The sequence below is a fragment of the Somniosus microcephalus genome, chromosome 14 (genome assembly GCF_052327205.1).
Source record: "Somniosus microcephalus isolate GS21.2 chromosome 14, FLI_Smic_1.0, whole genome shotgun sequence".
Taxonomy (NCBI): Eukaryota; Metazoa; Chordata; class Chondrichthyes; order Squaliformes; family Somniosidae; genus Somniosus; species Somniosus microcephalus.
In genome coordinates this window covers 74,073,066-74,088,500 of record NC_141000.1, presented here as the reverse complement: position 1 = coordinate 74,088,500, position 15,435 = coordinate 74,073,066, and the positions used below count along the sequence as shown (strand labels likewise).

Genomic DNA, 15,435 nt, shown 5'->3' with positions numbered 1-15,435 from the left:
ACACAGCCGATCTTTTTGGAACCAATCTGCGCTACTCTCATTGTAGATTCTCAATAGCAGCACAGCAGAAGCTCATTAGAAGTTCTAAAATTACGTTGATAATGGTGGAGCTTCCCTATCCTTTATTTTGTGTGGTTTGGATCAGAAAAGCAATGTCTTTGTCGTTTGGCAAATAAGAACCTAGCGGATTTGAAACCACACGTCCTGGTCTTCAAGCGTGAGTGTTCTTAAAAGAGTATTGTGTTGTTTTGAGCTTTTTGGGGTTTTTTTTGTTACATTTAGGTTTTGCATTATTTTGTTTTTCACTTTTTTTGTTGCAGCTTTGATTTTTCTTCTTTCCTTTTTTACCATTAAAGTGAAAACTCTCTAAGCATTCACCTTCTCCTCAGGGAGCTTGAGGAAGAGTTGCGGGAAAATGATCAGAGGGCACGAGGTGGTTTGCACAAACCTGTCCTTACCCAAGATTGTGAATTCCGAGTCCCTGCCAGAGCTGCTTGGCACTGCAGAGATATGCCTTCACTATTCGATTGCAGGTTGAGAGGTATGGTAATTTTTTAGCAATAAAGTCTGCATACTGTAGATGGTTAATGATACAAATTGCCAGGAAACATTAAAAGAAATGTGCAATAACTGGAGAGTAAGACTAATTCAGGCTCCTTTCTTCTACAATGAACTGCCTCCTTAACCCATGTCTTCTTTGCATCGCTCATAGAAATGAAGGATTCTGTTTAAATTCCAAGCCAAAGGATTCTACTCAATTGGCATAGTGCCTCTCTATTAATTAGCATTATATAATGCTTTTGAGGATACATTAGGTTCTCATTCTGGTCTTATTTGGCTATGGTCCTTCTTTAGCCAACAGCTAGTATGAGACCTGCTTCCAAACCTCTGCTATTGTCACTTTTGAACCAAGAGCAGTCGAGCCGTAACTATCTTGATTTTCCATCTCACCCTAACCCTTCTGCTTGGGAGCTTCCCCACAAGAGCATGGCTGAAATTAATTAATAAAATCTTATCTCCAATTACTGCAATGTCACTTATTGGTGCTCCAAAATGCTGCAAAACTATGGCAAAGACAGACTAGATGGGTTTAAAAGTATACTTAAAAGGTTTGGTAATCCAGATCTATGCTGGATTTCACTAACTTTGTTAAAATCTAAAATAGAAAGACTTGCATTTATACAGCACCTTTCACGACCTCAGGATGTCCCAAGGCACTTTACAACCACTTTCCATACCTCGGGAGGCTTCTGTCAACAAGGGCAGACATCGACGAAGTCCAACACCGCCTTCAGTGTGCCAGTGCAGCCTTCAGCCGCCTGAGGAAGAGAGTGTTTGAAGACCAGGACCTCAAACCCGGCACTAAGCTCATGACTACAGAGCAGCAGTGATACCCGCCCTGCTGTATGCCTCAGAAACATGGACCATGTACAGCAGGCACCTCAAAGCACTGGAGAGGTACCACCAACGCTGCCTCCACAAGATCCTGCAAATCCATTGGCAGGATAGGCGCACCAACGTCAGTGTTCTTGCTCAGGCCAACATCCCCAGTGTTGAGTCTGTGTTTCCAAATGTAGTTATGCTGAATAACTGGACACAGACTACAGAAATAATTAAACAGGTCTTTAGTAATTGAGGGTCAGGGCTGAACTGGAATACACTTTGCTCCACAGGGTTTATATACCGGTGTGGTCACCACCGGTACTACAATGTACAGGAGCCATCAAAAAGTAGTCCATCACCTTAAGGTATCCTCTTAAGGTGGTACAGGTTACATACACTACAATTCCTCCCCTTTTAGCTTAACAGTGTACACCCCAATTTAAACATTACATGGATAACATATATACAACTTTCACACAAAACTGTTCAAAGATTCAGTCTCTGAGGAGGCCTCCTGATCCGGGCCGGATGACGCCTTTCAGGGGTCTCTGGTTCTCGTTGCTGGGGTGACTCATCCATTTGATCTCCTATGGATTGAACATCATCATGTACGTTCGAGTCTGAGGTAGATGCTACAGGCTCAATAACTTCTTCAACTGGTGCCTCTGCCGTAGACATGGGGTCGACCCTTGTTCTCGATTCCACAAGTTGGTCAGCATGACGTCGTATTACGTTCTCTCCAACGTCTACCGTGTACACCAAGGGTCCTTGTCGGGCACGAATTGTTCCGGATTGCCATTTATCATTCCTATAGTCCCTGGCCAACACTGGTTGTCCTATTTCGAAACTCCGAGTGGCCTTGTTATTTACGTGCTGGAATTGCTTGTTTTCGACTCCCCTACGCACATTGGGTTTTAACAAATCCAACCGGGACCGCAACCTCCTGTTATAGAACATTATGGCAGGGCTTTGATTTGTCACTGCATGCGTGGCGTTTCGATATGCCATCAGGAAATTGTCCACCTTGTGTTGTAGTGGAATATGGTCTTCGCTCATGGCCTTTATCGCCTTTTTGAACATTTGTACAAATCTCTCGGCCAACCCATTTGTAGCCGGATGATATGGGGCAGATGTATAGTGTTTCACCCCATTCTTTTTCATGAATTTCTGGAATTCTTCTGACACGAACTGTGGTCCGTTGTCTGAACATATTTGTTCCGGCAACCCATTCCTTGCAAATATGGTTCTTAGAACTGCAATCGTCTTTTCAGAGGTAGTGGTCGACATCTTAATCACTTCTGGCCATTTAGAATGTGCGTCTACTGCTATCAAAAACATGGAATCCATGAATGGACCTGCAAAGTCGATATGCACACGTTGCCATGGGGTTGAAGGCCATTCCCACGGATGCAGCGGTGCAATTGGAGGTGCGTTTTGAACTTTTTGGCACCCTGAGCAGCTTTTAGTCAGATCCTCTATTTGTTTGTCGATACCTGGCCACCACACATAAGCCCTAGCAAGGCTTTTCATCTTGACTCCCCCCAGATGACCTTCATGCAATTCCTTCAGAACTCTCTCCCTTAATTTAGGAGGAATAATCACCCTTGTTCCATACATCAATGTTCCTTGACAGACGGACAGCTGTTCTCGTCTGGCTGAGAATGCTGGTAACAGTGGGTCGCCATGTGCTGGCCATCCCTTCACTGTCAAATCGTAGACCCGAGACAGTGTCGGGTCGTTTCGGGTCTCTCTCTCAATACCCGCATTGGTGACTGGTAAGCATTCGATGATGGTCGAGTGAAATATCTCGACAGGGTCAACTGCCGGTGCCTCTTCCGCTGTAGGTAGTGGCAGGCGCGACAGCCCATCAGCATTACCATGTTGCTTTGTACCTTTGAATTCGATATCATATTGATGTGCCCCTAGGAAAAGGGACCATCTCTGAAGCCTCTGCGCCGTCATAACCGGAACACCCTTCTTAGGGTTAAAAATGGAAACCAACGGCTGGTGATCTGTCAGCAGCGTAAACTTTTGGCCTTACAGGTAATGGTTAAATTTCTTAACTCCCATGTAATGAAATGTGTTTGGCTTGCCTGTATTCGTTTTGCACTCATGTATATTATCCTCCCCCACACGGTGTATAGTTTCACTTCCTCTTTCCTGACTAACCTGGAATGTTCCAGGTCTTGGCTCTTGGCTCCGCCCCTGACTTCTCTTACATAAAGATCCCAGGATCTATATGACTCATTCCTGCGAGCCAGTCAGTGTGTTGAGATGTTAGCTCTGATCTTAGTGATTAAAAGCCAACTTGTTAAGGTCTATAACTTCTAGTTTTGTGGTTATTGAAGGCACATCAATTTTAATCACTAAAGAATACTAGGATGGATCGACTCCTAAAACCAGAGCATCTGGACTTGGATCCACATTCTGCTGAAGCATCAAATCAATTTGGACACTGGCTCAAATGCTTCGAACTCTTTGCGAGGACCTCATCCGCTAGCGAGGTAGATAAACTGAGTCTACTGACTACTCGCGTTAATCATCGGATTTATTCGTTCATCCGGGACGCCACCTCTTACACGGAGGCCATCATTATCCTGAAGGCCCAATACCAGAGGCCGGTAAACGAAGTGTACGCCAGACATCTGCTGGCTACACGCAGGCAGCGACCTGAGGAATCAATGGACGATTTCTTACAGGGCCTAAAGGACTTGGTCCGGGACTGTAACTGCAAGGCCGTGACGGCCAACGCGTACTCTGACGAATTGGTCCGCGATTCCTTCATCACGGGCCTCAAATCGAATTATATCCGGCAGAGACTGCTGGAGAAGGAGGTCCTGGACTTAAAAAAGGCAGTGGCCACTGCGCGATCGCTGGACATGGCCCAGAAAAACTCTGACTGTTTTTCTTCCGGCCATGCGGCCCTCACCGCCTCGTGCGCACCGAGCGGTCCGCCATCTTGGAATCAGCCATCTTCCCCATCCAGGTCTCAGACCAGCTCTACACCGCCGGAGTCCCCACACAGAAGTTCACCCAGGAGTCCTACTACAGCAGCAATGTCTCGAGGCCCGAAATGCTACTTCTGCGGCCAGGCCAAGCACCCCAGACAACGATGCCCAGCGAAGGACGCTACATGCTTCAAATGTAAGAAAAAGGGGCATTTTAGCAAAGTCTGCAGGGGGAATCCGATTTCCAACTCCGTCACCACCTCGTGCGTGCCGTGCGGGCTGCCATCTTGGGATCCGCCATCTTTTCCCGACTCAACGGCCGCCCAGGGCCCAACAGTGGCTTCGATCACGGTGGCCACACCCGTTGACAAAATCCATGATGGACATACAGGTAAACGGGAATTTAACGAAATGTTTAATTGACTGTGGGAGTACCGAGAGTTTTATCCACCCTAGCCTGGTATGGCAGCACTCATTAACGGTAACCCCTACACGGAGCAGAATTGCTATGGCTGCTAAGCCCCACACTTCAGACATTTTGGGCTACTGTGTGGTAACACTGACTGTAAAAGGCACGGACTACAAGGATTTTAAACTCCTCGTGATGCCAGAACTCTGTGTTAATGTAATCTTGGGCCTGGACTTCCAGTGCCACCACGAAAGTGTCACGCTAGCATATGGCGGGTCCCAGCCGCCACTCACAGTCTGTGGCCTATCAACCTTAAAAATCAGCCCGCCCTCTTTATTCGCTAATCTCGCTCCGAACTGTAGGTCCATAGCGACCAAAAGTAGACGGTACAGTCTGGAAGACAGACACTTTATCAAGGCGGAAGTGGACAGACTCCTGCGGGAAGGCATTATTGAATGCAGTACCAGTCCGTGGCGTGCCCAAGTAGTCATAGTTAAAAATAGCGAAAAGAAACGGATGGTAATTGACTACAGCCAGACTGTTAATATTTATACCCAGCTGGACGCCTACCCTTTACCCCGCATATCAGAAATGGTCAACCAGATCGCGCAATACCGAGTCTTCTCGACTATCGACCTCAAATCCGCGTATCACCAGCTCCCCATTAGAATGGAGGACCGCCCATACACCGCCTTTGAGGCGAACGGACGCCTCTACCATTTTCTCAGAGTGCCCTTCGGGGTAACAAATGGGGTCTCGGTCTTCCAACGTGAGATGGACCGCATGGTTGACGAGAATAAACTACAAGCTACCTACCCCTATCTGGACAATGTCACTATCTGCGGGCACAACCAGCAAGACCACGATCTAAATCTTGCGAGATTTTTTAAAACTGCCCTAAAGCTGAATCTAACCTACAACGAAGACAAATGTGTCTTCAACACAGCCCGTCTCTGTATCCTCGGCTGTGTGGTGGAAGATGGGGTAATTGGACCGGACCCTGACCGATTACGCCCCCTAAAGGAACTGCCCCTGCCACACAATCCCAAAGCTTTAAAAAGGTGCTTGGGATTTTTTTCGTATTATGCCCAATGGGTGCCCAATTACTCTGATAAGGCCCGACCTCTCATTAAATCGACGTCCTTCCCACTATCAGCTGAAGCTCGGGAGGCTTTCACCAGTATCAAACAGGACATTGAAAGGGCTGCACTGTGTGCAGTGGACGAAAGCATTCCCTTTCAAGTCGAAAGCGATGCGTCAGACTTTGCTTTAGCTGCGACCCTCAATCAGGCTGGGAGACCTGTGGCCTTCTTCTCCCGAACCCTTCAGGGACCTGAAATCAGGCACTCTTCTGTCGAGAAGGAGGCACAGGCTATAGTGGAGGCAGTGCGGCACTGGAGACACTACCTAGCCGGCAAACGTTTCACCCTGCTCACCGACCAGCGGTCGGTGGCTTTCATGTTTAATAACAAAGGGGGAAAATCAAGAATGACAAAATACTCAGGTGGAGGATCGAACTATCCACGTTCGACTATGATATTATGTACAGGTCGGGAGCCCTTAATGAACCCCCAGACGCCCTATCGCGGGGAATGTGTGCCAGCATTCATACGGACAAATTACAGGGTTTCCACAACGACCTCTGTCACCCAGGGGTCACCCGACTATACCATTTTATAAAGTCCCGCAATCTGCCCCACTCCATCGAGGAGGTCAGGGCAATGACCAGAGCCTGCCGCATCTGTGCGGAATGCAAGCCTCGTTTCTACAGGCCTGACCGTGCACACCTTATCAAAGCCACACGGCCATTCGAGCGCCTAAGTCTGGACTTCAAGGGACCCCTTCCCTCTGCCGACCGTAACGTATACTTCCTCAATATCATTGATGAATATTCCCGCTTCCCCTTCGCCATTCCCTGCCCAGACATGACCAGTGCCACGGTCATCAAGTGTCTCGGTAATCTATTCTGCATGTTTGGCATGCCGAACTACATACACAGCGACAGGGGAACGTCATTTATGAGTGACGAACTGCGCCAGTTCTTGCTCTCAAAGGGGATAGCCACCAGCAGAACCACTAGCTACAACCCCCGGGGTAATGGGCAAGTGGAAAGGGAGAATGCTACTGTTTGGAAGGCTGTCACGTTAGCCTTAAAGTCAAAAGGCCTTCCGACCTCCCGCTGGCAGGAAGTCCTCCCAGACGTGCTCCACTCCATAAGGTCTCTGTTATGTACAGCCACTAACGCTACCCCTCACGAAAAGATGTTCGTTTTCCCCCGGAAATCTACCTCGGGCATATCTCTACCCGCGTGGCTGACGTCTCTGGGGACAGTACTATTGCGGAAGCACGTGAGAGGCCATAAAATGGACCCCCTTGTGGAAAAGGTACAGCTCCTCCATGCAAACCCTCAGTACGCCTATATCGAATACTCTGACGGGCGAGAGGACACTGTTTCCATAAAAGACTTCGCTCCCTCGGGGAGCGGAGAGAACGATGAGAGACTACCCGAGGAAGACCTACACCAAAAAGAGACAGGACGCCCAGAGGTATCAATACCCAACTTTAACCTGGAGGACACTGCAGATAACCTGGAAGACACTGCGGAGGCCCGGACAGCGGAGGAACCAGAATCCACTCCCCTAGAGGCACCCCAACCGGCTTTGCGCCGATCACTGAGAACCGCAAAACCTCCTGACAGACTCACTTATACCAACTTTTAAGAAACATCACCCCGATGGACTAAATCTAAAGAAGGGGTGAATGTAATGAAATGTGTTTGGCTTGCCTGTATTCGTTTTGCACTCATGTATATTACCCTCCCCCACACGGTGTATAGTTTCACTTCCTCTTTCCTGACTAACCTGGAATGTTCCAGGTCTTGGCTCTTGGCTCCGCCCCTGACTTCTCTTAAATAAAGATCCCAGGATCTATATGACTCATTCCTGCGAGCCAGTCAGTGTGTTGAGATGTTAGCTCTGATCTTAGTGATTAAAAGCCAACTTGTTAAGGTCTATAACTTCTAGTTTTGTGGTTATTGAAGGCACATCACTCCCCACATGAGGCTGAGAGCCTCCCTATCTATCTGAGCATAGTTGCGCTCAGCGGAGGTCAATGATCTGGATGCGAACGCGACTAGCCTTTCCAAGCCATTTGGAAACTTATGTGAGAGCACTGCCCCGATACCATATGGAGAAGCATCACAAGCTAAGCGAATAGGCAGCGTTGGGTTAAAGTGAGCCAACACTTCCTTAGAGGTGATCAGTGCCTTGCTTTTTTGAAAAGCCCGCTTACAATCATCGCTCCACTTCCATGGTATTCCCATTTGCAAAAGAGTGTTCAGTGGGTGTAACACCGTGGATAAATTTGGAAGAAACTTGTGGTAATAGTTAACCAACCTAAGGAACGACCTCAACTGGGATACATTTTCCGGAGCGGGAGCTTTCACAACAGCTTCGATCTTGTCAGGTGACTTATGGAGCCCCTCCTGGTCAATGACGTGGCCGCAGTACGAGATTCGCTTTTGAAAGAACTCACATTTCTGGCGATTAACTCTGATCCCATATTCTTTCAATCTGGTGAGCACCTGCTCCAAATTCGTGAGGTGATCCTTATCATCATCTCCTGTAATCAGAATGTCGTCCAGGTAGCATTGTGTGCCTGGAATTCCCTGCAATACCTGTTCCATGGCCCTTTGCCAAATCGCTGGAGCCGATGCCACTCCAAAAACCAGTCTATTATACCGATATAAGCCCTTATGTGTGTTGATCGTGAGATACTGGCGTGACGCTTCATCAACTTCCATCTGTAGGTACGCCTGCGCCAGGTCTATCTTGGTGAAGTGTTTCCCGCCAGACAGCGAAGCGAAGATATCTTCAATCCGCGGAAGCGGATATTGCACCGTGTGAAGAACCGGATTAACAGTGATCTTGAAATCGCCACGGATGCGAACCTTCCCAGGTTCCCCCGGCTTGTTGCTCAACGAACGCTTCATGACAGGAACAATGGGTGTGGCCCATTCGCTCCAGTCCACCTTTGACAGTACTCCTGAACGTTCTAGCCCTTCCAGCTCTGCTTCCACAGCAGGTCGTATCACATAAGGTACCGGTCTGGCTTTGAAAAATTTTGGGTCTGCATGTTCTTCAACCTTGATGTTTGCCGTAATTCCTTTCAGTGTTCCCAGTCCCTGTTGGAACACCTCCTTAGCATCGTCCAATATTTTGGACAGTCGTTTAGGTTTGACGTCGTCCTCTTTACAGGAATCTACAGTCAGTGCTTGTATGGAATGCCAGTCCACATTTATTCTCCGGATCCATTCCCGTCCCAGTAGTGGCGGACCTCCATCAGGTAACACATACAAGTCCATTTCCTGACTTTCTTTACCATTGTAGACCACATTTACTTTTATCTTTCCGATGGGGTATACTATTTGCCCCGTGTATGTTTTCAATACAATCTCCGTATCCCTCAGGGGAATGTGCGAGAATAACCTTTTGTAATCTTGCTTATTCATGACCGTCAATGCCGATCCAGTGTCCAATTCCATCTTCACTTGGACTCCTGCTATCTGAAGTGTGACCCAGATAGTTTGGTGGTCTGCTGTGTTACCCACATTATGTATTTTTAGACAACCCAGTTCCTTACTGCTGGAGTCTGAATCCATCTTCTGTTCATCCGAACTGTTCTCTGTCACCTTGTGTACTTTTTTGTACTTCTCCTGCGGCGACTTTTTGCTGCTGGTCTTCTTTCCTGACCAGCATACTCTCGCTATGTGACCAAGTTTGCCACATTGCCTGCATTCTTTATCTTTGAACCAGCACTGGTTCTGGTCATGCGTTGTCCTTCCGCAACGATAGCACTTTACTGCACCCAATGCCATTTCATTGGTGCTGAATTCCAGTGGCCTTTGCTGTATCTCTGCAGCGCCTCATGCTGCTGCCTCGTGCGATGCTGCAATGCTGAAAGCTTTGTCCAGCGTAAGATCCTTTTCCTCTAGCAGTCGCTTCTGGGTTCCTTCCCTTAGGAGCCCACACACAAACTTATCTCTCAGTGCGTCTGCTAGTCCTGTACCGAACTGACAGTACTTTGATAACTTGCGCAGTTCGATTAAGAATTCAGCGTTGCTTTCCTCTTTAAGTTGAATTCTTTTGTAGAATTTAAATCGTTCCGCTATCAGCAGCGACGTGGGGTTTAAATGCTCTTGCAGGATAGTAACAATATCCGCAAAACTCTTTCCTACCGGTTTATCTGGTGTTACAAGGTTCCTTAATAACCCGTACGTCTTCGCACCCATCGAGTTTAATAGGGTTAGTGCTTTCTTATCCTCCGGTACCTCATTCGTTGTACAGTAAACTTCGACGCGTTCCACATAAGTGGCCCAATCTTCCACATCGCTATCAAAAGCAGTGATGTTACGCGTTTTTGGCATCCTTGTTGAGTTTCCTTTCCTTCGGATATGATTATTATTATTTTTTTTTCAAAATGGCGGCTTCCCGCGCTTGGCGGCTTTTCCCGCGCTTGTCTTCTTCCCCCGCCGACTCAAAATGGCGATTACCGCGCTGTTGCCGTTCTCGCCTCCCAGCGGTCCTTTATTTTCCCCTACGCTGCTGCTCTTGTTCCCCGCCGCTCCCGCGGTCCTTGTGGACATAAACGCTTTTCTGGCTGCTGCGCGTCTCTGCCCCGATTGCAGTCCGGCCCCCGACACCGGCTGCGGTCGTGTTCTCCGCCCTTTTCGTCGTTTCCCTCCCCTTCTCTTACTGACAACTCGGCCAACTTCCCCCCCGTGCCGCTCGATCGGGTTTACCCGCCGCTGTCGTCGAAGGGATGTTCACTGATGTTTGACTTCGTGGCCAGAAACCAACCCGGGTTCCCGATTGCCTCCCGTGCTATGCAGTGCCCAGCAGGATGTTGAGGGTGGATGTCCTTGATCGACGCCCGTTTCAGAGGCGAAGCTTCCTTTGATGCAACTGCCGCTAGGTAAGATCAGACTCGTCGCCACTGTTGAGTCTGTGTTTCCAAATGTAGTTATGCTGAATAACTGGACACAGACTACAGAAATAATTAAACAGGTCTTTAGTAATTGAGGGTCAGGGCTGAACTGGAATACACTTTGCTCCACAGGGTTTATATACCGGTGTGGTCACCACCGGTACTACAATGTACAGGAGCCATTAAAAAGTAGTCCATCACCTTAAGGTATCCTCTTAAGGTGGTACAGGTTACATACACTACACCCAGCATCGAAGCTTTGACCACGCTCAGTCAGCTCCGATGGACGGGTCACATTGTCCGCATGCCCGATACGAGACTCCCAAAACAAGCGCTCTACTCGGAGCTCCGGCACGGCAAGAGAGCCCCCGGTGGGCAGAGGAAACGCTTCAAGGACACCCTCAAAGCCTCCTTGAAAAAGTGTAACATCCCCACCGACACCTGGGAATCCCTGGCCCAAGACCGCACAAAGTGGAGGAGAAGCATCCAGGAAGGCGCCGAACACCTCGAGTCTCTTCGCTGGGAGCAAGCGCAAGGAGCGCATATCAACCCAAGCACCTCACCCACCCACCGTCTGCACAACTGTGACAGAGACTGTAGGTCACGCATTGGACTCATCAGTCACCTGCGAACTCATTTTTAATGTGAAAGTCATCCTCGGTTTCGAGGGACTGCCGAAGAGAAGAGAGACAACCAATGAAGTACTTCTGAAGTGTATTCACTGTTGTAATATAGGAAACGTGGTAGCCAATTTGCACACAGCAAGCTCCCACAAACAGCAATGAAATAAATGACCAGATCATCTGTTTTTTAGGTGTTGGTCGAGGGATAAATGTTGGCCAGGACACCGGGAGACCACCCCTGCTTTTCTTCGAATAGTACCGTAGGATCTTTTATGTCCACCTGAGTGAGCAGACGGGACCTCAGTTTAACGTCACATCCGAAAGGCAGCACCTCCAACAGTGCAGCACTCCCTCAATAATGCACTGAAGTGTCAGCCTAAATTATGTAGTCAAGTCTCTGGACTGGGACTTCAACCCACAACCTTCTGATTCAGAGGCGCGAGCGCTCAGAGATATCCTATCTGAATTACAGCCACTTAACCTCTTAAATTTCCTTTAATCCGTGTGTGAATTGGACTTTAAATTGTTATTAAAACAGAAAATGCTGGAAATACTCAACAGGTTAGGCAGCATCTGTGGAGAGAGAAACAGTTGTTTCAGGTCAATGACCTTTCGATCACAACTGTTATTAAAAGCTAATTGTAGGTATCCTGGGATCTGCAGACACTGTAATGTTAAGCTAATTTAAACTCCAAACCATGAGTTATCTTTTTTAAATGATATTTTGATTTAATCTTAAAACAATTTAGCATCTGTGCGCATTGTTGTTGCTTTGATCACAACTGATTGCAGCCCTATCTTTAAAGAATTTAAGGGCTTATAACCAGATCTTTTGATGTTCTTCCATTGTATTTAATCAGGGTCAATTATTAGATTAATTCTGTAAGGAAGAAAGCAAAAAAAAGATTTAATTTCATAAGGCATGCAGACTGTCAACGGAAATTATCAATCCATTCGAGTGAGAAAACAGTTTTTGAAAAGCTCAAATTAAAAGAAGTCAACTGGAATTTCCATCATAACTTAGGTGGAAGATTGTAAAGAGAAATGAAAAAACGAGAGGTAAAAATTGAGTACTTGTTCTTATAACAGGAGTTAAAAAAATTAACTGGAAAATTACGATTTGCAAAAATGTACAGCTGGTCTCTGGCCCCATCACCATGGCACCCGGCCTGTCATTCTGACCCCACACCGGATGTGTTTCCGGGTTAGGAGCTGGCGCTATTTATCAACGTTAAGACCAGCTGCAGTATGGCGGAGCGTGGAGGTAAGGTGAGATGGAAGCGGCGAGCTGTTCAATTAGGTTTAATTATCTCTATTTATTTATGTGTAAAGGGGCTTGTGCGGAGTCGCTGGGCACGGTCCGATTGAGTGTGGAGAAGGTGCGGAATCGCAACAGCATTCTACCGGACTCGTTTGTTGTGATGGTTGGAGGAACATGTCTGCTTTCTGTCTGATCCTTGCCATTAAGTAGCTGCGTATTTTAATTTTAGTTATAACGCATTAAACATGCTATTTAATGCTTTCTAAAGATATTTCCATTAAGCTCATGGCACATCTCGATCCCCTCATATAATGGCCATGAAAAGAAGTAATAAAAGTCCTATCTCCACTGGTAGACAAGGTGTCAAAATTACATCAGATAGTTTCTGATGTAAACCGGATTTAAGATGTATTACAGAAATAGACATGAAATGGGCAGCAATTTAACTTGATGTGCAATCTTCACATTTGAGGGTGACCCAGTATAAAATCTCCAGTGGATTATGAGTCTGACGATTGGAAATCTGGAGGATACAGCACAGAAAGTTGTCGATTGAATGTGATGTTTGCTCAGTGAAGGAAGGAGGCCACATGACCAGCTTGTGTTTTCATCGCATTTTCGTTCCAAGTACCAAATATGCTATCCTACTTGCTCTTTCTCCTCTCTAGATCTTTTCTCCGTGTTGAAATGAAGCCGATCCCACAGTCTCCATAACTAATAATGGCCCGGAATTTGTGGTCAGCGACGAAGCGACAGCGATCGCCGCTAACCTCAAAGAAAGCTGCCCACAAAGATCTCGCGATCTCTGTGGCGAAAACTTTAGCTTTCTCAACCTAATTTGATTGTACCGCTATCTATAGCGAATCTCCAGTGTCCAGCAGCAGTGATGTCATCAAGCTGTCTAAGCAGCCAATCACATTGAAGAATTCTCACGGCCAGCAAACCAGAAAATAGAAAGCACCTTTTATCATTCACTTTTTTTAAATTTTAGAGAGTGAAATAAAGATTGGGACATACACATGGGATTAAGGTAGAAGCTGAAATATCATCATAATATATAAACAAAATTAAAAATATATATATTATTTTAAAATCTAGTCATTTTTATCAAAATGGAGAAATTTGACATTCCACAAATATAAAATTAGTTTTTCAGGGCTAGAATTGTTGTTCAGTCAATATGCCGCCAAAACCCGTTACACCTCTTTCAACAAGGCTTAACTTTTTATGGTGTGTTTAACTGCGATGTTAGAGCGGAAAAGGGGAAGCTTTCGTCAATTCAAGTGATTTCACTGATTGCCAGCTATCGGGAGTTCCACAGCGGAGCAGGGAATAACTGCATTTATTTGCGCATGCGCTAAATCCTGAAGTTACAGCAGTTTCAAGGAAAGAAAGACTTGCATTTATATAGCACCTTTCACGACCACCGGATGTCTCGAAGCTCTTTACAGCCAATTAAGTACTTTTGAAGTGGAGTCACTGTTGTAATGTAGGAAATGTAGAGGGGTAATGACGGTGAACGCTGACTGTTTCGCCATCGATACCACCACAAAATCCGAGCCATTGCTTTTCCAGGACCTCAAACTGTGGATCTCCTTTACTCGCTCAGATGTTTCTTCTTCCTATAATCTTCAGGTTTTTAAGCCCAAGCCTATTCACTGCTACCTAATGTATCTTGTCTTCTTTTCCTTTGTATTGCATTATGGGCTATAGCTGTTCATTTGGGTTGTCAAATTTAAAAAAAAAGTTATATAGGTGTACCTGGTGTGGAACAAATGGCATATTCAGCAACTTTAGAGAGATCAAGAAAACAAGTGATATGGTTTACAAACACACTTAAACATTATAGAAGGGTATTTTAAGGCAGGTATGTATAGGTCACATTTTTAAGCCAAAATTTGAGATTGTTACCCAAATATGACAACAACTTTCATTTAGATAATGCCATTAGTGTAGTAAAGTATCACAAGGCACAATCAGACAAAAATTGACACTAAGCCAAAAAATGGAGATATTAGGAGAGGTGGGCTTTAAGGCAGTTCCTGAAGGAGGTTAGGATCAAATTCCAGTGCATGGGGCCCAGGTGGTTGAAGGCATCACTGCCAGTTGTGGGTCAAAGGAAAGGAGGGATGCATAAGGGGCAAGAGTCTGTGCAAAGGAAAGTTGGGAGGGAGGTTGGGGGTTGGAAGACGTTACACTGATGGGAAATGGCAAGGCCATGCACAAGGATGAGAAGTTTATATTGGAGCCCCCGCCGCCCCACCACCCCCGTGCTGGTCCGACCGCCCCCCCCGCCCTGTGCTGGTTCCGGCCCCCGATCTTCAGCGGTCCTCTCCTCCGGTCCACCCCGTGCTCCTCCCCCCCCCCCCCGCCCCCCCCCCCCCCCCCCCACGCAATCCCTTCCTCCTTCCTCTCTGCAGCCTAGTGCCGCAGGCATACCTGCCTGGAGCCAGCCAGCCTCTCAATGAGTGAGAAACAGAGCTTTGAAATGTTAATCAGGCCCAGCCGTTAAATTTGGCAGGACCTGCAGGAAACCTGTTCGCCAGGGTTTCCCGACTGCTTTGGAGGCCCCCCCCCCGCTCCCAACCCGCCTTCACCATTAAAATTCAGTCAAAAAAAAAAGCGATTTGTATTGTATTGTGTCTGAATTCTGAGCTGTAGGTATTGATAGTACAACTGTCAACAGTGAGCCTGGTGTATGAAGCGAGGTCTAATGGGAAACAAGGACAACAGGATGTGTAAGCAATAATTCTATATTTTTAAAAAACCAGAGGATATCTAAAACTTGGCTGCCCGTGTCCTAACTCGCACCAAGTCCCATTCACC

General features: G+C 46.8%; 1 protein-coding gene across 2 annotated transcripts in view; it reads left to right on the top strand.

The window, feature by feature from the left end:
• Nucleotides 1-455: 455 nt before the first annotated feature.
• Nucleotides 456-15,435, top strand: part of fundc1 (FUN14 domain containing 1) — a 54,550-nt gene continuing 39,570 nt past the window's right edge. Inside the window, exon 1 of one of the 2 annotated variants that reach the window (XM_086006689.1) lies at nt 456-541. In XM_086006689.1, coding sequence (XP_085862815.1) covers nt 511-541 — 31 coding nt within the window. In that variant the 5' untranslated portion in view covers nt 456-510. Of the gene's footprint in view, nt 542-12,542; nt 12,613-15,435 lie in introns of those variants that run through there. The other variant, XM_086006690.1, reaches the window with a different exon arrangement.